Source organism: Rhamphochromis longiceps, linkage group LG19, assembly GCF_057381845.1.
Source record: "Rhamphochromis longiceps isolate RC_006_pf linkage group LG19, R_longiceps_female_GT1.1, whole genome shotgun sequence".
NCBI lineage: Eukaryota > Metazoa > Chordata > Actinopteri > Cichliformes > Cichlidae > Rhamphochromis > Rhamphochromis longiceps.
This window is the reverse complement of record NC_140575.1, coordinates 7,940,497-7,960,507: the sequence shown is the minus strand read 5'-3', so window position 1 is coordinate 7,960,507 and position 20,011 is coordinate 7,940,497. Positions and strand designations below refer to the sequence as shown.

The 20,011-nt window shown below is 42.7% G+C and overlaps 1 protein-coding gene across 1 annotated transcript in view; it reads left to right on the top strand.

The window, feature by feature from the left end:
* The window catches only part of brf1a (BRF1 general transcription factor IIIB subunit a), a 132,434-nt gene that overhangs the window by 52,153 nt on the left and 60,270 nt on the right, over nt 1-20,011 (top strand). The window contains exon 13 of the mRNA XM_085392262.1: nt 19,088-19,149. Coding sequence (XP_085248388.1) covers nt 19,088-19,149 — 62 coding nt within the window. The remainder of the gene's footprint in view (nt 1-19,087; nt 19,150-20,011) is intronic.

Below are 20,011 nucleotides of genomic sequence, written 5' to 3'. Positions count from 1 at the left end.
CAGTTGATCTTTTTAGTTTTAAGGTAGATGGAGATACAGAGCACACTTGGGTTTGATTGTGTACTTACCCGCATTGGCATTTTTTTTTTTTTTCCTTGTTAGTTTTTAGAATCCCACTTTGGTTGTCAGTGATTCAGTATATTGACAGTGTGTAACTCACAGCATAAACCAAAAGCTGAGGCTCTAAATATTCTGCTACTGTATGATGTCAGAGGGGTCATCTCAGCCATACAGCTCTGGCTGTTGGCACAGAAGCCCCGCCCACCTACCGTTTGTGTTTGGCGTGGCGGCCAGTCAAAAGAAAAATGGCTTAAAGGGAGAGAGAAGCTGAAATGGCTTTTTTTTTTTTTTTTTTTTTTTTGAGATAATCTGTCTTATTATAGGATTATTTTGTAAAACTACTCTTGTAAAAACCGTACCATGAAAACGGAGAGCTGGAAGTTATCATCATAGGTCACTTTTAAAAAAATAGCAAAAAAGCCAGCCTACTTACAGAGAAAATTTATTCAGAGTTTTGTCAAACCCTAAGAAAGAAATCTGAGGTTTTTAAGCTTTTCCCAGACATCTCAAAGAATGAAAAAGTAGAAAAATAAATCTTCAGCTGGCTAAACTGTCTTGCTCTGATCTATCCACACAAATACAATACAGGCTACAATTCTTATTATTGGGTATTTAACCTACAGGCCAGTGCGGTAGAGCTCTCCGGGGGGGTGAGAATAAAGGACAAAGTCGGAGCCTCTCCTAAAGAACCTTACGAGTGCCTGACCTCAGGGGAGTTTCCAGGACTTTTTCTTTCAGTGGTTTGGCAGCGGGAACAGCAGGACATCATAATAATTGGCAGAAATGAATTGTGTGGAAAATTGGCGCTGTGCCTTACTGATGTACTTTATTACATGAACAGTAGCACAGCACAAGAGCCTGCAAATGGGTTTGTGTGGAATAACTGTTTTTCAAAGCGATGAAACAAGTGTTTGGGCCCGTTACTCAAGTAAAAGTAAAAAGATTCACTATAGAAGTATGTTTAAACTCCCTGATGTAAAAGTTCTCATTAACCATGTGCAATCATGAGCTCGTGCAAACAACAGAAGACTTTCCTTCTGAGAGAGTATGAGTGCTCCATCCATTTGTGTTACTGAAAGGGAGGTGGCAGCCTTCCTAGTTAAACTCCATTCTGCCTCTCCTCGTTTCACTCCTCTCCGTCACTGACAGCCTGTCGGAGTTATGGCATTTTCATTAACTTGTGCTATCAGAGGACAAAGTGAGCCCGAGAGCAGCCTGGCTGACCAGCAAATGCGCCGGAAGAAGGAACGTGACTCCAGCACCCCCCGATGACTTTGTCACATTCGCCCGTAGTCGAGGTCTTCGGGGAACTCTGACCTGCACCATTAGAGGCAGCATTGATTGAGGCACACTGTTTTCAGCGGAGCACTTAGTTCAATCAATGACGTGTGCCCTGACCTTAACTACCTCGGTGAGAACAGCTCTTGTCAAACCACTCTGCTGTTTTTATTGCCTGCAAACGTCTGGGGAGAGAGCTGTTTGAAGTGAGCGAAACTCTAGATTTTAGCAGGGCCTTTTGCACTTTTAAGAATCCATTTCATTTCAAAGACCTAACTTTATTTCACAGCCCATTTTTGGGATGTTAGGCTGTTTAAGGAAACCAACATCGCTCCCCAGATAAGAACTTGTTCTCCTGAAACATTTTCTTGCATCCATCGTCTGCACTAATAGCAATCGCTGCAGTAAATCGTGGCTCTGAGCACTCCAGGGCGCAGTCGAAGCTCTCCGACAGATCTCTGCTCTGACAGCAGCTCTGCTGAGTCAATTACAGTCTTTTAAATGAGCAGCATCTGTCTCATCTCTTCCCCGTCCACAGAGGAGTTGTTCAGGGATGAAAGGAAATGCAAAGTCTCATCAGTTTCAGCATCACCATGCTTTCACATCTGACTGCTGAGGTGGTAAAGTGGAAAAAAGCTCTGCAAGCTCCTTTGTGTTGTGTTGTTGCTGTGCTAATGAGCAGAGAGGCAGCCCTTCAAACCACGAGGTCGCCGGTTTGATCCCAGCAGCTACAAGTGTTCCCAACGTCGATCGAGAGAGCTTCATCTTAAGTGTTTTTCCCTCTAACTGTTTCTGGTTAGGAATGAAAAGAACATTTCCTAAAAACATTTATGCACCTTTTCTGTATTATCAAAGATTTTGAAACCAGAATTTGCGAAACAAAGGAAACTGCGTTTGGATACTGGAAGGATTCGCACCACATTTGCTGAAAATGGGTCAAACTTTGAAAGAAGACAAAGTGTGGAAAGATGAATCTGTGACCAAATGTCTTGTGAAGGACAGATCTCAGTAGTTAAAGCGAGTTGTTGGAAAAGCTGACACACACACACACACACACACACACACACACACACACACACACACACACACACACACACACACACACACACACACACGACCTTCTAACAACCCAAGTAATGATTGATTTATCTCACAATTAAAACATGACAGCACTGTTTTTTTTTTCTTTTCTCAGATAGAGAGGTATGACAAACAGAGTAAGAGTGAGTCTGGCTATTTAGTAGGGCTGCACGATTAATCGTTAGAAAATCGCGATCTCGATTCATACTTATGTGCGATCTCATTTCCAAATGACAACGATTTAAAAAAAAAAAAAAGACGACGACGATTGTACCGCATTTTGATCCGGGACGTATTCTGCATGAAAACAAGCGCTCACTCTTCCTGCTCAACAAATGACAAGGGCGGAGCTTTATACCACGTGATACAGAAGCTGTGCCGTGTGATGCTAACATTAGCAGGGAAAAAACAACGGAGAGCACGTCAGGGATGACGAGAAAGTGACAGGAGAAAATCCGTTCCGGTCAACCACCCAAACATCAATAACGGGAACCTTATACAGCGCTTCCCTATACCCGTCGAACTCCCGCAGGCACAAAGAAATTACGGAGGCTATCACTTATCACCTGACCAAAGATATGGCTCCCATCAACACTGTGCAAAACGAGGGATTTAGGAAAATGATCAACACCCTAGACAAACGCTACACAGTGCCGTCCCGCAACTATTTTTCTATTGTTGCACTACCTGCTCTATACACGCAGTGTCGAGCAACGGTGGAGACGGAATTTCAAGCAGTACAACATTTAGCGGCGACAACAAAACGTGAGACATTTGTTGTTTTTATGTTTATTTATTGTTTTTATGTTCAGTCTCAACTGTTACGAAGTTGATGTGCAGTTAATAAGTGCAATAAATATTTATACTGGAAAAGAAAATCGTGAGAGAATCGTGATCTCAATTCTAAGCCAAAAAAATCGTGATTCTCATTTTATGCGAAATCGTGCAGCCCTACTATTTAGTATGAGCCCCAATTACCAGTCTGCCTGGATACCCTATCAGTCGATACTGGTTACTTGCTTGTACCATTCATCACTGAGCAGGTAAAAACAACAGTTACAGCTGAGAAACAAAGAACTGCACAAAAGCTCAGGCACATTAGTCGTTTTATAGTTTGCTAGATTTTTATTTTATTAGTTTGTTACCTAACACTAATTAGCAGGGATGTAGTTTCTTGCACCTGTGCATTCTTTCATTGAAGGTTGCTAGCCATACTCTTGACCAAACGTAGTCTGAACAAGTTCCCCCCCTCCTCCAGAAAACAACCAACAAAAAGACATGCAAAGTCCAAAATCATGGCCGATATCACAGTATCGCAATGGTAGATAGACGGTGCTCAGTGATCAATAGAAAAAAAGAGTTAGCCCTGCAGGGAAATTTGAATCAGGTATTCCAAGCCAGGGCTTAATATGACTGCTGATAATCAACAAAAACCTAAATGCAGCACTGCTGTGATCACCTATTAAAAAGCACAACATGGGGGGGGGATCAATGGAGAGACCAATCTAATTACAGAAAGTAGGCAGATAAGTGCAGATAATGTTCCCCTGCAAACAAGCCACAGCGTCAGTTGTTTAGTTAAAGAGTTGATGTGTGTGTGAAGTTGCACAAAACAAAGTGGCAATATTAACATCTGGATGAACAGAAGTAGGAATTTAAAACCTCACTTTGTTATAGATGATGTCAGCACACAGTCTGATTGCATCATTTAACAAAAATGTTAAATGGCTTTAACATGTGGGTCTTCCATATAAAGTGTAGGAGGGGAGATGAGGTGGAGTATTTTAATCTCAGCACCTGCTGAATATATTTAATGGAAGGCTATTGTTCAGTCAGCAGCAGTGCAAACCTGTGGCCATCATCTGCTGCTGATCAGCAAGAATGAAGCGAGTTGTCCCTTTAATTAATGATGGCTTATTGCTAATATATGCAGATAATCCATTCACAAACTCGTCCCATTGGCTCACTGTGAACGTTTTCCTCTCTGCTGCCATGACAGCTAGTCAGGCCTGAGTGTTTGCAGTGCCTGGGGCGGTACAGTAGAGCTTGACGGACATATGGCTGGATGGACACAGGCCCTCAGAGGAGGGGAGGACACAATTGGATGGCTGGCAGACAGACAGACAGACAGACAGGCGATGGCAGTGCAGGGAGACGGGCATCAGTGAAACACAGAGGCACAAGAGGACGAAGCAAACAGTGTAATGTTTATTTCAGGCCCTCAGTGTTCTCCGTGGACAGCCCATCATATGCTTTCGGTGAGTCAGTACAAGCTAAGCTACCTCAGCAGCAGCAGTGTGGTGCAGAATATGAAATCAGGCAGCGCGTGTGCGTGTGTGAGCAGCAGCAGTTAGCAGTCAGTCTCTCTGGTGAGATGGCTGCGGCAGCAGCCCGTCACAGCAGCCAGCTGTGATCGGAGATGATGTGCGTCTTCTGGCCCGAGGAGGCAAAGGGAAGCCGTCTCGTCTGCCGCCGCCAGCCTGACAGGAGATGACAGCTACCGTTTAGCAGGCAGGCAAAGGCAGAACGTGGTGCTCGCCTCTGGCTGTTACGTCATTTCACTGTCTCAACCTCCTCCCTTCCTCGACCTTTAATGCTGTGTCACTGGAGTTTTAGCAAGAGTCCCACCCAGACCAGGCGTGTCTGGAACTGACACCACACGCACAGTTTTTGTTTCTGGTAATCACAATTCCATGATTTGAAATGCAGTTTGAAGATAATGCTTTAAATATGTGAGCATTTCAACGTTTTAGGGAAGAGGTTTTGATGTAGTGATGGGCATACAGATCATCTTACACAAAATCTTTGTCTCTTGTACAAAACAGATGCTGACTTTAATAAAAAAAAAAATGAGAGTATACGCCATAGACACAATAACAGAGAATAACAACACCAGGGGAAAAACACCAAGCAAAACAACTGCGTTTTACTGTTATTCATCAGGTTCTTGTGGCACTGACATTCATTAAATAACATTTTAGGTGCTACTTTAGTCTGAGGCCTTGATTAATTAACACCATCACCTTCAAATCCAACTAAGAATTACTCTTATGAGACTGTGGAATTTAACTTTTCATTGAATAACTAAACCAACTAAACAGTCATTGCAAAAGACCAAACCCTGGGACTTGCCTTCCAGGTCACTTTTACAATAAATATGATTTACTTTGATATAATTTCTCAAAAGCAACAGACTTCCTCAGTCTTGGGTCAATTCAAATTGCATTTCTGGCAAAGTCTTGAGTCAAAGTGGAAAGAGCGGAGCGGCGGCTCTGGTGTCTAAATCAAAGGTAATGTTCTAATGTTGTCAAGACGAGGTGCAGATGAGGTGTTTCCCCCTTGCTGGAGGCAGCAGATGGAAGGATTGTTTCTTAGAGGAGCAGGCCAGCAGCTCGGAGGTTGCTGTTTCTGCAGCTCTGCGTTCACAAATGTCCGTTCTTCACAGGTTTTTTGGAAAATGTAACATGATCGTCCTCAACAGATGGGAGTATGGAATTGAAGGCTGTCAGAATTAAAGTTTCTACCTTTAATTCCTCTTCAATTACATTTTTTAGGGTTGGTATAGGTGCTTAGTGCTAAAACAGTGTGTCTTCTTGTTTTCTCTCAGTTGTTTTCACATAATCTCTTTTAGATGCAGTGATGTCCTCATGAAGCTTCACATATGAGCCTTAAATTGGAGCAAAGCCAAAGCATTTCTAGCTGCTTGGTTCCATATCTTCAACCCAAACTACAGCCTCATTAACACCACCTGCAGTCCTGCTGTTTATTTTTAAACATCACTGCAGTTGGATGTGTTCTGTTAACAGTAAGCACACAAACCTGTAATACAGAAGCAAGAAAAGTCAACCCGAAGATCTTTGTGTTCATAATAAACAGGTTAAGCTGACTGTGGGTGTGAGTTTGGAGCGTTCACAGATGTGCAGAAAAAAGGGCATCATCTCTAAGAAAACAGGAGTTCCTGATAACAAATCCCAACGTGTTTCAGCCGTAAGAGTTTTCATTGTTGTTCTGAATCGGGGATGCGATTGAAATTTTTCCTCACAGAACATGAAAACAAGAAGCTGAACTGCATGTCAGAAGTTAAAGTTCTTTGAACATCTCAGACTGACGACGCACAAAAGCAGAAAGGGATCCGAGCAGGGATTCCCCACCAGCCCCACCTTTGATTTGGTGTCTCGGTCTCTGATTACATCCATAGAAAGTTTATAAATGTTTCCCACCAGATGAGCAGACGGTTTGGGTACATGTAAAACACAGAAGGCTGATTCATCGGTGTGGCAACAGCAACACTTGGCTAAACATTCCAGTGGCTGTAATCTGACATTTAGGATGTTTGATACTCATCCAAACCAATACGCACACGAAGCATCGCTCAGTTTCTAACATACATTCTCCAATATTTTACTTCTTTCTTTTTCTCCTCAGCTGTGCTGCTGAGACAGCCGCGGCCGGCCACGAGCGCGCTCCTCCTCATCCATCAAAGAGTCGCGCAGTTCATGTGGGGATATTCTGACAGTGTGGATTCACTCAGTGTGGATGATTTATTCATCCTGCTCTTGTGATGTAAAATTGCAGACTGTTTTGGAAAATATCGAAGCGGGGTCAAAATTGACAGAACATCTCTTTGATCAAAGATATTTATTCAAAATATGGAAAACATGGCGCGCGCACTGTTGAAAGGGCCCGTCGCTTTCAATGCGAACATCTGTTGTGTTTATGAGAGAGCACAGTGTAGGCAGAGGGAGGCGGACGCTAAACATCACGGACCGTTTGAGATTGTTCATAACAGTGGAAACAAAAGTGACGCAGTGTCGGCTGGTCCGGTGTTTAGGCCTGTTTGCTTGCTACTGTTTAGGAGATTTCTACTAGATGACTGTTTTGGTTTGAATAAATCTTTACTGGCACCAGTATCAATAAAGATAATGTTCTGTTCTGGAGAAGGGGAGCACACACGCTACAGCATTTATTACATGCAGTCCTTAGCAGATCATTTGTTGTTTGGTCGAATGCTTCAAATCGTGACAGGCGCTTTGTTGTCCAGTCCAGGCATCAGATCCAACTCTTATGAAAGGAAAAAAAGAGAGCGAGCCTGCATAAATTTTTCATCATCTGTCTGAAATGAGATGATTTTTACTCCTTTTTGCATTCTTTGAGTTATAAAAAGTGTTTTTCTTGTGCTTGTTTGTGGATTCTGGGGGAGAGAAAGGCGAACACACTCAGTTTTACTGCAAGCGGCTCAGACTCCTGCAGGACCTCCTGTGATACACTAAGGGAGGATCCATGGTTACACCATCCAGCTCGAAGTATAAGCCTTATCAAAAAGGAAAGTTCAAAGCCTAATCCTAAACTAGAGAGGGCGTCTGTCTCCTGAATCCAAATTGAAGCCTGCTTCCACAGGAGAGGGGCCTGATAGCTTCCTCCCACTCCACTTTCAGAAACTCTCGGAGCCCACAGTCTGAGAGCGAAGCCCTCGAAACCTATTTTGCTGTCTCCTTTTCAAAACCAGATCAAGTTTTGACTTAGAAAAAGAGCAGCTTTGTCCAGCTTGTGCCCCTGTGGATGAGGACCAATAGCAGTGTGGCCTGAGGAATCCAGCAGAGACATTATTTGAATGTCACTCTGCCAAATTCAAATGCTAGTGTTTGAACAGCGATGACAAAGTCGTTCTTTAAATATCTTTTAATGCAGGTGTGAGGCAGCAAGCGCATTTGCTGATACCCGTTTAATCATCTCATTTCGTCACGTCCTGCTGAGTACATCTCCATAACAGTAGCCGATAAAAAGGAAAATTAGCATTTTTATTTGACAGACTTTGTAGAATGTCACTTGATCATTTGCTCATTTGGATGGAAGCACAGCAGCTGACAGAGCTCAGAGGGTTAGTGCATGTGGCTAAAGGTCTGTGGAGTCTTGAGTGGCATTTATTGCAAAGTTACATCACATAATTGGGATCTGGAGCAGATCTGGTTTGTGTTATAGTTGAAATAAAAAAGGGCCATTTAAACAAACAAATGAATAAATAAACTTAAATAAATATTAGAAAAATAAATCCATCATACCTTGATCGCCAGAGACTTTATTATATCATATGTTTTTTTTGTTGCTGCCAAAAAAAAGTCATGAAAGCAACAAAAAAGCTTTCGAGCCTGCAGCACTGAGACCAGCAGTTCATTCAGACATTGCTCTCTTGCACACACATTTCTTTAAAAAGTCAGACTCTATAGTTTTTCTACATGCACGCTCAAACCAGAGGCATCAAACCTTCGTTAGGGACTATTTTTAGCAGCAGATTAAGACCCATATGGCCACCAGAGTGAGTATTTGGGAAATTTGTGCCACAGAATAAAAAGACATTGCAGTGTGCACTCATTCATTTTTACATTATTATTAATTATGATCAGTTATGGTTTTGTTAATTATAGTTTTGGGATTTTAATGGAGTTTGTGCAAAATGATGAAATGAAACAAAATATAATTTAAAGTCCACATTTATGAGGAAACTTTTCAAATATAAACAAGTTGGCTTCATTTTGCTTTCTGGGGTATTTCCCCCCCCCCCCCCCCCCCCCCCCCCCACTCACTCACTCACACCCATTTTTGTGTCTGGGGGAGGAGGAGAAGAAGCAGGTGGTTGAGTGGGCGTATGCTCAGCCTCAGCTCCTCCAAGGTCAGTGGAGGTCACGTTTTAATGGGCTTGCCCAGCCCACCCGTGTCAGCGAGAATCTCTCACTCTATTTATTGCCTCGGCCGGCTGGTTATTTCTTCAGGGCAGCACTGGCATCGAGCCTTATTACCTCATAGCACTGCAGAGAAGGACTTTTACACCAGAGCTGCCTTTTTTTTTTTTTTACATACGAGGCATTTAGCCAACAGTCTGGTCCAGGCATGCTTTAACATGAGTAGAAGCAAAGAGTAAATATGCAGTAGTGTCCAGCTTGCAGAAAAAAAATTCAAACAAAGGCAATTTTTATCTGTGACGTTCTATATAAATAATATGACTGGCAACATATGAAGTAGCCCTCTTTGCAAAGAAAATATTCAAAAAAATCAATAATCTGCTTTGCTCTCTGCACTTTTCTTTACTTCGATCACATTAAACCCCGTCTGTTATCATATTCCTCATTTTATTAAATGTGTATTTCAAGCTCTGTAATTGCATCTCTGCACTGCAGCTAGCAATCAAAGCGCATTCACACAAATGATTTATGCTACATGCAGGGAAGAAGACTGCATCGTCACAACAGCATTACTGCGTCAGACCGGTTGCTGTGGCCTGTGATCCAAACAATAGTTTGTCAGACATTCGTTCCTGTGTTTCATTTACAGAATCTCAAGAGCTGTAGACTTTTATGACTGGCCGTACAGTTCTGTTAGCTTGGACTATTAAACTAATAATTCTTTAAACTAAAAGCATCCGAGCGTTGAATCCAGAAATCCCTCTCAGCTGCTACACTCACAATTCTATTGGATGTGCTGAAAACATGCCCAGCGCCGACTGGGATCAGTAGTTTGCAGCTGTGCTGTTGGATTTTATCATACGTTATCATTGCAGTCCTCCTCACTTTGTCATAGTCATACTTTGTTTCTAAATGCAATCATCACTCCGTGCAAACATGGTACCTGTCTGCTGAATAGAAACGCTGTTTCCGAGAGAAACCTGGTTGCTGAATGTAAACCGCAGATAATAAGACCGCTGGTTGTACTGGGTCAAGGTGGATGCTTAAAAACTTGGCTAGATGCCACAAATGGGCTGTCAAAAGCTGTACTGCCCCCAGTGGGCAGTAAGGTGTACTGTCTTAATCAACAAGGACAGAAGATTACTAGCTAAAGTTTCTCCTTAGAGCAGATCGTTCCTGCTTGAGTAATTATTTAAGCTGGTTTTTCAGTGCACACCAGAGCCAGTGCGTAGAAGTATCGCTTGGTTGCGTTCTTTGTGCAGCAGTTTCATTCACTTCACCTCTAACAGCCACCGTCTAATCTCAAAGCAGAAAACCTGACAAATGAAAACATCTCCCTTCACGTGTCTCCTCCCTGCGGCCCCCGTGGCCGAGCTGGGCGCAGGTCGAAGGGTTTGGGTATGTAGGAGTGGATCAGGATTGTTGCTGACATCAAGAGCTGAGAGTCTGGATAATGTGGGCTGCGTTTGAAGTGTGGATGATGGGTGATCCTGCAGCACCGAGGCTACACAGCCCCATTCATCCCTTAGATCACACACACTCAGTCTTTGTTTTTTGTTTTTTTGTCTTTTTTTTTTTTTTTTCCAGAAGGGGAAGGAGGTAGAGGGGGGAGGGGGAGAGGACATGAGGTGTGGAGGAGTCAGCAGACTGGTGCTTCCTTTTAATTCAGCCAGCGTGGCTTTTTTTCCCTCCATTTTTATCCCCGCTCTCCCTTCGTCTTCTCTGTCTGTGTCATTTCTGTCAGATCAGGCCTAAATGAAATACAGCTCAGGATTAGAGAAAGATCACTGAACTCCTCTTAAGCCTCCCTTTTCTCTGTCTCTCTATCCTAACTTTTCTTTCCGTCTTAACTCATATTTTACTGTCTTCAGTCTTTTCTCTCTGCCTGGTCTCCCAGCTGCTGTCCTCTCATTCCTCCTCGTCCTCCCTCCTGCTGCCTTTTCTCCATCAGTCTGTTTGTCTCTGTGTCCTACCTAGCTCATTCTTTCTCTCTTAATCTCCCCTGCTCTGCCTCTTTTTGTCTTTATCTCCCTGCTTTTCTCATTTTTCTCCCCTTGTTACGACTTCAGTGTCTCTTGCTGTCTTTGGCCTTTCCATCTGCTGTTTATCATGTCTTTGTGAGAGTAAGGCTGGGGGTTTTCCGTTTCTCTTAATGTCAACAAATGTTATCAACCAAAATGTCCTGCTGTCAAAATTTCCATTAGGATCAGTATAGTTTGACTTTCTTAAGAAAAATGAACTATATGGTTGTGCGTGAGTCATGATTTGGACTCACTATACAGAAATCAACACCAACATTTAGATGTTCCTACTAACAAGTATGCTTATCCAAAGCCAGATTTGACTTATTTTTCTACCCCACGGGGGCCGATAACTCCTTCACCTGTCAGTTAGATATGCTTTATTCTACTTGTAGAGAAATGTACTTTCGACCACATGCTGCCAAACCGGAGACAGAAGCACAGACTGATTGCTGTCTTTTGTAGACAATGTGGACAAAGTGGTTTGTGAGGACTTGCGCTGACTTTGTGGGTCTTGCCACCTTAGCTTTCTGAAACGAGACATCACAAATACGGGGAATGTTTGATTTCTCAACCACAAGTAGGCCCCACCCAAAAGCAGACCCTCTTTATTGTTTTTCTAGACACCGATGAGATCATAATGTACAAAGTAAACGTGCTGTTCGATGTAGGAGTTGAAGTTTAAGAGTGTGACTGTGAGCACATCAGGAAAGTGCTTACTGAGGTCATGAATTAAGGGAAACAAAGTACTTTGCAGTAGAATTTATATACCGCAAGACCAAAGTTGCTGCCCCCTGCTGGTCATCAGAAGGAAAAAGACGTGGGTTTGAAGCAGGGGTGTCCAACTCCAGGCCTCGAGGGCTGGTGTTCTGCAGGTTTTAGATGTGGTCTTGATCCAGGACGGCTATTTAAATGGCTAAATGACTTCCTCAATGTGTCCTGAAGTTCTCCAGAGGCCTGGTAATGAACTAATCATGTGATTCAGGTGTGTAGACCCAGGTTGAGATCTAAAACCTCCAGGACACCGGCCCTTAGGGCCTGGAGTTGGCCAAGCCTGATTTAAAGCGTTATAAAGCTGCGTTTAATTTTCAGCCAGCACGACGATGAGAAAATGTCTTATAAACAACAGATTTGGAGATCACTGTTTTCTGTTTTTTATTTGATTTTTACAGAACATCCCAACTTTTTGGGAATCCCTTGGCTCTAACAGTGGAAAACTAAAAGTTAAACATCTGATCATTTGAAAGATTCCTCAAGTTAGCCACTGTTTTTGTTTTTCACTTCTGCACAATGTAATTTCATCATTGGCCAAAAAACCCGTTAAAATCACGAACGAGCCGCGGTGTTGAAGGGTAGGGCTGCAATCTAATCGGTTTCCTGTTTGGAATACATCTCAAACTTTTCACCACCCCTCCCCCTATTGCAAAAAATTGCAAAGACCAAAGCGCAGCATTTGTCTTTTTGAGCCTGGCCTGATTATTGCTTTGATCGCTTGGGATGACAAATGTCACTTGTGCCAGATTATAGGTTCAGTAAGTAACAGGAGGACAAGCTAAAATAAATATTTGAATGTTAATGTGCTTTCCGAAGATAAGCTGAGGCATGGACAGAGCAGACTGAGGTAATTTTCCTTTAAACATGCTGATCAGCCCGGTCAGAAATCAAATGTGTTTGGTAAAAGTCATGAAGAAGTGCAGAGGAGGAGGAGGGATACACAATATTGTTGAAAGATGCATGCACACACTTTTTTTTCCCTCATCTGGTTCTGGGGTCAAACTCAAAGGGTTGTTTGGGTTGTATTTGTGCTACGAATGGCTGAGCAACAAAGAAACGAGAGCTCTGGAGGAAAAGTAGCAGAGCGTTGGATGTGGGATCATCTCTTTCAGAAAGTTGCAGATAAAAGGAGCGACACTGATACGCCATATCCAACATCTAAAAGCTGTGGAGGAAGGGAGTTTCCAAAGCTATCTGACACGCAGTTCAGGCATAAATCTAGCTTAACTCTGCTCAGTACCAGGCTGGGACTGCATTATTCCTGCCTGAAGACACCCGCACAGTGGGAACTCTCAAATTAGCATGTACAGGTAACATTTCTACTCAGTGTGGAGCTGGAGGAAGGCCACGAGTTTTAGTGGCCACAGCTACAGAACTGAGTCATCGAGTTTTAATTGATTATAAATTGAGTTAAACGCTGAAAACCAATCCTCAGTTTAACGTTTGTGGGATTTCAGTGGCTGTAATTAATAAAAGCTGGTTTTTACTAACCGATGCAGCTGGAACAGGTTCCATTTACTTCATATGTGCCCCAGTAAATGCACATTGCCTCCTATTTTAGCCTAAAACTACAGGGGCTAACTTGTTCAGGAAATTGTAAAGCATGTTTACAAATGAAACTCTATATGTGCGAGGTGTTTTTAAAGCTTTATGTCTTCAGTGGGATCCAGCGGTTTTGGAGGTGGGAGCACAGGGAGGCAGGAAGCATTGAGAGACAGCCTAAACACGTTGTTGGTTCTGGTCTTTTTCTGGGATTTGTGGACACTAAGAAAAATAAGGATCCTCAGCGGCCGCATTATGTCTTACTTTTTCTGCTTGGCTCACTCACCAGCCCCCCCCACCCCCCTTTAAATCTCTTGTTCTCTGCCTCCTTCACCATCTTCAAAAGGCTGTCTACTTCACCTGTTAGCGTTCGCTCCTGCGGGGCACATTTTCTCAGTTTCTTTGTGTTCTTTTATTCTCTCGTCTTTCGTATTAGAGGTCCTCTGCGGTGAAGCATCTTTTTCTCCTGACCACATCAGACAGGCCTGCTGCCACCCGGGACACTGTGATATGTGGGAGACGGCCAAGAAGGGGATAGTATTAGGGGGTAATTCTGAAGCAGTAAGAGAGGGGTTGAGGAGTATACGTTGGGTCAGGTTACCTGGCTGTGAGGGCCACGAGAGAACAGGGTGATAGGGTTAACAGCTTGCGGTGGATTAGGCTGGTTGAACACCACCTTCCTGTGAGTGATTTTTGCTTTCTCCTTGATTTTTCTTCAGGCCAGCCGTATGCCTGAAAAGAAATTGAATTTGGCATCTTCTCAGACAGCTGTCGAACCTGCAGCTGTGAGCAAATAAGTGTCCTTACTGTGATGCCAGATAAAGGAGCTTAGCGAGTAAAATATATCATATGTGGGCTGGAGCCAGTTAAATCACATTGTTTATGGAGGGATGAGCCATCCCTCGTGTTCATGCACAGTGAATACTGAAGTGAAATTTAATGCCAAGACGAGGCATTCCTGCTCTTGTTCTGGAGTCACCTATCAAGGTCGCATGACTGTTGGGACCTGAATGACTAAAGCCCATCCATCTATCCATCCAGATAAAAGGACTTTGCCTTGTAGATGGTAGTTGGTTGCTAGGGGGCTTTAAAAGTTCCAGATGTCTAGTTAACCCTCTTGTGTCTTTATCATGTCATATGTCGATCAACAGTATCCTTTGCTGAAGCTGGTAGTTGCTTCAGTTTACTCACCTCAGAGTTGACACTGGTCTGATTGTATCCTCACGTGGTGTTGTCTGGACCTCTCAACGATGGCTCTCGGGCCTACTCTACGTTACAGTGTGTCTAGTTAGCGTTTAGCTTAGCACTAATTAGCAGATTGTGTTTCTGTATGTGTGCAAGTTCACGGATGCAACTTGCTAAACGAGCTTGTTGATTTTAGCTGATAACTTGGAACTTAACTCTCTGGGTGTTGCAGCTAAAATGCTGAGGCTGTACCCGGTCTTTAAGTCTGACATCATTAGCCGGTTCCAGGTTCAAACTTTGCTTCAGGTGCCAAAGTCAAACAAACACTGCGGCATCACTGAGAGTTAAAAACTGTCTAAATTCTTTCATCTTCATTAAAATGATCAGTGTGGCTGCTCTACCAGGTGTAACAATTAAGTTTAACATCCAGGCATCCATGAAAACACAATTTTTAAATTTTAGTTAGCAGGGAGTTAGCTTGCTAGTTTCCATCTAAAGATGATATAATCTAAAGATGATGTAATGACTGAGAGATTTGTGATGTAATTAAAACGTACAGCTCTGCTATCACTTCCAACATAAATGAAAACTAAACGGCAGTGACGTTTGTAGGGTTACTGAAGGTGGGCTAGCTGGTATATAATGATGTGCTACGTGGTGGATAGCTACACAGCTATGGTTAGCATAATATAAACACAGTGAACCTGGAGGATGAATGCTAACCTTTTTTTCTGAGCTTTAAAATGAATAGCGGTAATTAAAACCGAGAGAGGCCGACACTGGTCACTGCCTTTTTTTCGGGGCTTGAAACGTAATCACTTAAAGACCAGATGAGGCTACAGAATCCAAAAACTGGTGATGTCACAGTGTCTATATCCATTGATCAAATAAAGGCCCGCCCTTTAAGCCAACCTTCATGTGATTGGCTGCTTCTAGCAAACAGAAGTTGAAAGGGCAGCTGGGTGGGGTTCTCTCTGACATTACGTAGCACTAAACCGGTCAAAATAGTGTTTGAGCTCAATCCTCAAACAGCACTCAGAGGCGCGGTTAGTTTCACGGGCTGACTTTTTTTCTGCTTTAAATACCGACACAATTCACTGTAAGCTGTGTGTTACAAATACAAATAAAAAATATTATATAAAAATATTATATAATAAAAATATTATATAAGCCACTGAAAGTCCAGATCTCAGAATGATTTTAGCCATGACTGCCTGTTTCCCTGCTTTTCCCTCCATTAGTGCTTCCCCTTTGTCTTAAAAGTGTGTGAATGTGTGTGTGAATGGGTGGGTGACTGAACGTGTAAAGCGCTTTGGGGTCCTTAAGGACTAAGTAAAGCGCTATACAAATACAGGCCATTTACCATTTTACCATTTAAAAGAATTTATTACCACATTGTCAAGAGTAGGGTTTGTTTGGGAAATTGTGTGTGTGTGTGTGTGTGTGTGTGTGTGTGTGTGTGTGTGTGTGTGTGTGTGTGTGTGTGTGTGTGTGTGTGTTTTCTTTTTTGGTTCTTTTTCCTCCTCAGCACTGATGTGCAGGCAGAGCTGCATCTCTGAGCTACTGAGCTGCTGCAAAAAGACCTCAGGCTTCTGTCAGCCTGGACAGGAAGAGAAAAGTAGTTTCTCTGCATGCACAAGGTCATCAGGGAGGTGATTTCTGTTTTCTTTTAGGATTTGGAAGTTTTGTGAATGTGCTGCGAGTCGTCCTCTCCCCCCCCCCCCCCCCCCCCCCCCCCCCCACACACACACACACACACACACACACACACACTCTCTAATGAGGTGATGTAATCCACCACTTCTTATTCATAGTGACACAAAATGTTTCTGGCCTTCAGCAGTTTCCACTGAATTTCCACTGATGAGGGCCAGATGGCTTAAATTATTTTGTCTTCTGTGTAATAATGAGATAATCTCATTAAAGGGGCTTGGATTTAGTGCTTATTTAGCCCAGCCTGACCATCATGCGTTTATGGTATCCTACTACTTATTCTAAATTCATCATTAGACCTTCGAAGTAACATAAAGCACATGTTTTGTTTTTTCCTTCAGTCATTTTGAGATTCTTCAGGTTTTATCAGATTTTTATCTTGTATGAAAAAGTGTTGATCTGTTTTCACAAATAAACACTGAATGACAAGTTCAGCTAGTCGGTTGTACGATTGAAACCAGGAACAAATTCATAATGCTTCAAGGTTTCTTAAAAGAGGATTTTGTTTGTTGTTTCTCTGAAGTCAGCAGCATCATCCAAATAAAAAGATTGTTAGCTTACTCTGAACAGAGTGGGTTGTGATATTTGGGTAGTAAAACCTTGTTCATAATCTATTAATTGCACATTACTTGGTTTTTAGATTCAGGCACCACCTCCTGCAGGACGGTGCACCCCGGCTCCAGGAAGCTAAACTTGCATAAACTACTGCCTATGTCTAAATGCCAGCCTGCCCAACAGGACACTGACGTTCTGTATCTGTACCTCAACAGGTCATAGCTTTTTGTGCCAGAGAGAGGAGACCTTAAATTATATATCTGAGAAGCTGGTGCATGTTCTGTGGTCTCGTACAACAAAATAGTACTTTCCAAAAAAGCTTTAGTGACCTGCTCCTATTAGTTTTCTTTCTCTGTATGTCCAGATTATTAGACTTCCTCTAATACCTAGAATTTCACCTCAGGTCCTCACTTAACCGATTATTTAACACCATCGACACAGTGTAAACAGCTTTGTTTTTTCAAACGTCACATGTTTAGGCTCACTCTTGTGCCATAATGAAAGTGGGGGTGTAATAGATATTCAGTTGGATGAAATCTGAATGTTAAAAGTTCCTCAGTGCTTTGAGTCTTCTCTGTATGTGTGTAGTCCTTCACTGTGAAGTTAGCTGTAGATGCTGCATTTATCATCAGGCTGAGTCCCGATTACTCGTACCTGAGGAGACGTGCATCTCCTTGTTGGAAGCAATAAAGTTATATATTGGTCCTCGACTTCACGTGACATCCCTGCCTGTTGGCTCTGCACCCTTCACATCTTCATTAAAAAGACGAATAGGCAGGAAGGTGAAATCGAAGAGCCCGATGTCTCTTATTTCAGCTTTACCTTCCTGATATACCGAGGCAAATTGTCAACCTGCGGTCCACAGATTCTCCTGCACTCTCACCAAGAACAATTTTATGGGTTTGATTAAAATTAGCAAGTGTCGATATATCAAAGCAGCGGCTGAATAATAACTCAGTAATTGCTCCCTCCCCCCTGCTCTCTGCGGGGTTGGACTGGTGTTATCAGCTCTCAGTGTCGCTGCCTCTCTGCCTCCCGGAGCTGCCGATCTCTCCCAGGGCTTGTCTCTGTCTTATCTCGGCCCCGCACTTCATGGGGAGGAAGTTCTTAGAGGGCTGGGCCCGACAGATAGCGACTGACCTGTCTCTTCCTCTGGAGCGGTTTCTTTTTTAAGGAAGCTGCAATCTGCTAACTGAACTAAAAAAAAAAGCTGACTAGAATTAGCCCCCCCCCAACCTCTCCACTGGTGCAGCAAACACACCCTTTACTGTCTGAGGATGAATGTATTTCTTCTTCTCTGCCTGCTCCCTGCCTGTCTGTGCACCTGTCTCTCCTTAATGAAGCTGCCCGTGGACTCAGGTGGCTCTTCTTTGAAGTTGCCGCCGACTGGGAGTTTGAACTTCAGGAAAGAAGGGCCCCTGTGAACATGTCAAACACAGAAAGCCTGACAGAAGTTAAATGACTCCCATAAACCTTTTGCTTGCTGCTTCTTCAGATCGAGCCTTTCAGTCTTTGCCTGTCTGATGTCTGCAGGCAGCCAGAGAAACACTGCACTTTGTTGCAAAACAGCTAATCAAGGTGGAGAATCTTTTGGAGTGAAAGCTGTTGAATTTCCATTGATGGTTTCCTTCTCCTGTCAAAGCCGGCACACGCTCCCGCTTCTTCCAAAGAAAGAAAAAAGTCATCTTTTGTTTCCTTTTATCAAAGCCAATCAGATTTTCTTTGAAATTTCTTTTCCAAAATTGGACTTTGTGCAACCGGAAGATTTGAGATACCGCTTTCCTTCATCGACACATCCTTCACAGGTAGGAGCGGGAGCGTGTCTCGGCCATCTTATGAAAAATGCAAATCGCTGTTTCAGCATCCCAGTGTTTCAAAATAAAGCGTGCTGAAATCTAGAAAGCGTATCGTAATTGAAAAGAATGCGTGTGAAGGTAGATCGGCTTAAAGTGAGTTAAGCCTGTTAGCGTCTTATTAGAAGTCACAGTGCATTTTTCTATTTCTTTTTTTTAATTTAGCGATTTCCTCCTGATAGAAGATGCTTCACAGATCTTCCACAAGGAAGAGATTTTATTTATTTATTTATTTGTTTTTGCAAGCTGCCGTTTCCTGTTTCAGCCCTTTGGGATGGGACGGCTGGAGTAAAAACGTGTGTTACAGCAAATCTAAGAGTGTCCATTCTGGTGTGTGTCTCTGTGACAGATGGTGCTGCTGACAGCGGGGAGCTCGACTTGAGTGGGATAAATGACAGTGAGATAGAGCTGGTACGTACCTGCTGCGTATGCAGCTCCAGTCACGCCGTACACACTACAGATTCACACATGCGATGTGCCTTCAATGCCCTGAAATCTTTCTCAATGTAGAAAATTCTGTTAGCTTTTCCTGTAGAAGAGTTAAAATCTCATCAAATGTTTTCTGCTATTGCAGAACTGTTAGCATGTAGCATGTTAGCTTGGTAAAAAATAGCTAAAAACTTGGACATGGTTCATTTTCAGAATTTTAAAAAACAAAATCTTAAAACTGTAAGGCAGCTACAGGGACAAGAAATACAAGACAAATCTTTGCATTGGACAGATTATCTCTTCACTCATCAATAATAATCATAATCAAATTGTGCGTGCTCGTCTACGGCTTCTTTTGTTGCAAAAACAACTGACTCTAATGTTGAATTAACCTGTTTGTTAGTGCTGTTGTCTTTCTAAGTCCCGCCTCTGCTTGTTTTTGACTGGCTGCTTAAATGCAAAATAGACAAGCTGGATTGGAGGCCAGAAAAGCAACTTATTGCAATTTATATTTTTACAAAGCTTATCACGTCTATAACAGCCGTGCACATTTCAATCACATGTAGGAAACTCGACTACACGTCAATGACCTGCAAACAGCAACTTTCCTCTTTATATAGAAAATAGGAATCCTTCTAAAATGAAGACAAAATAGGCCTCAAAATGAATAAAAACATAAATAAAAGCGTGAGCCTCGCTGTGTAATGTGTTTATCTCAGTCAATAGAGTGCAAGCTCTAATGTGTTGTGTACGATAACATTGGATTCACAGGGTTATTTGCTGGGATGTGGGAACATGGAAGCACATCGTTAAAGAGAAGTTTGACTCAAACTGTGTTGTTTTT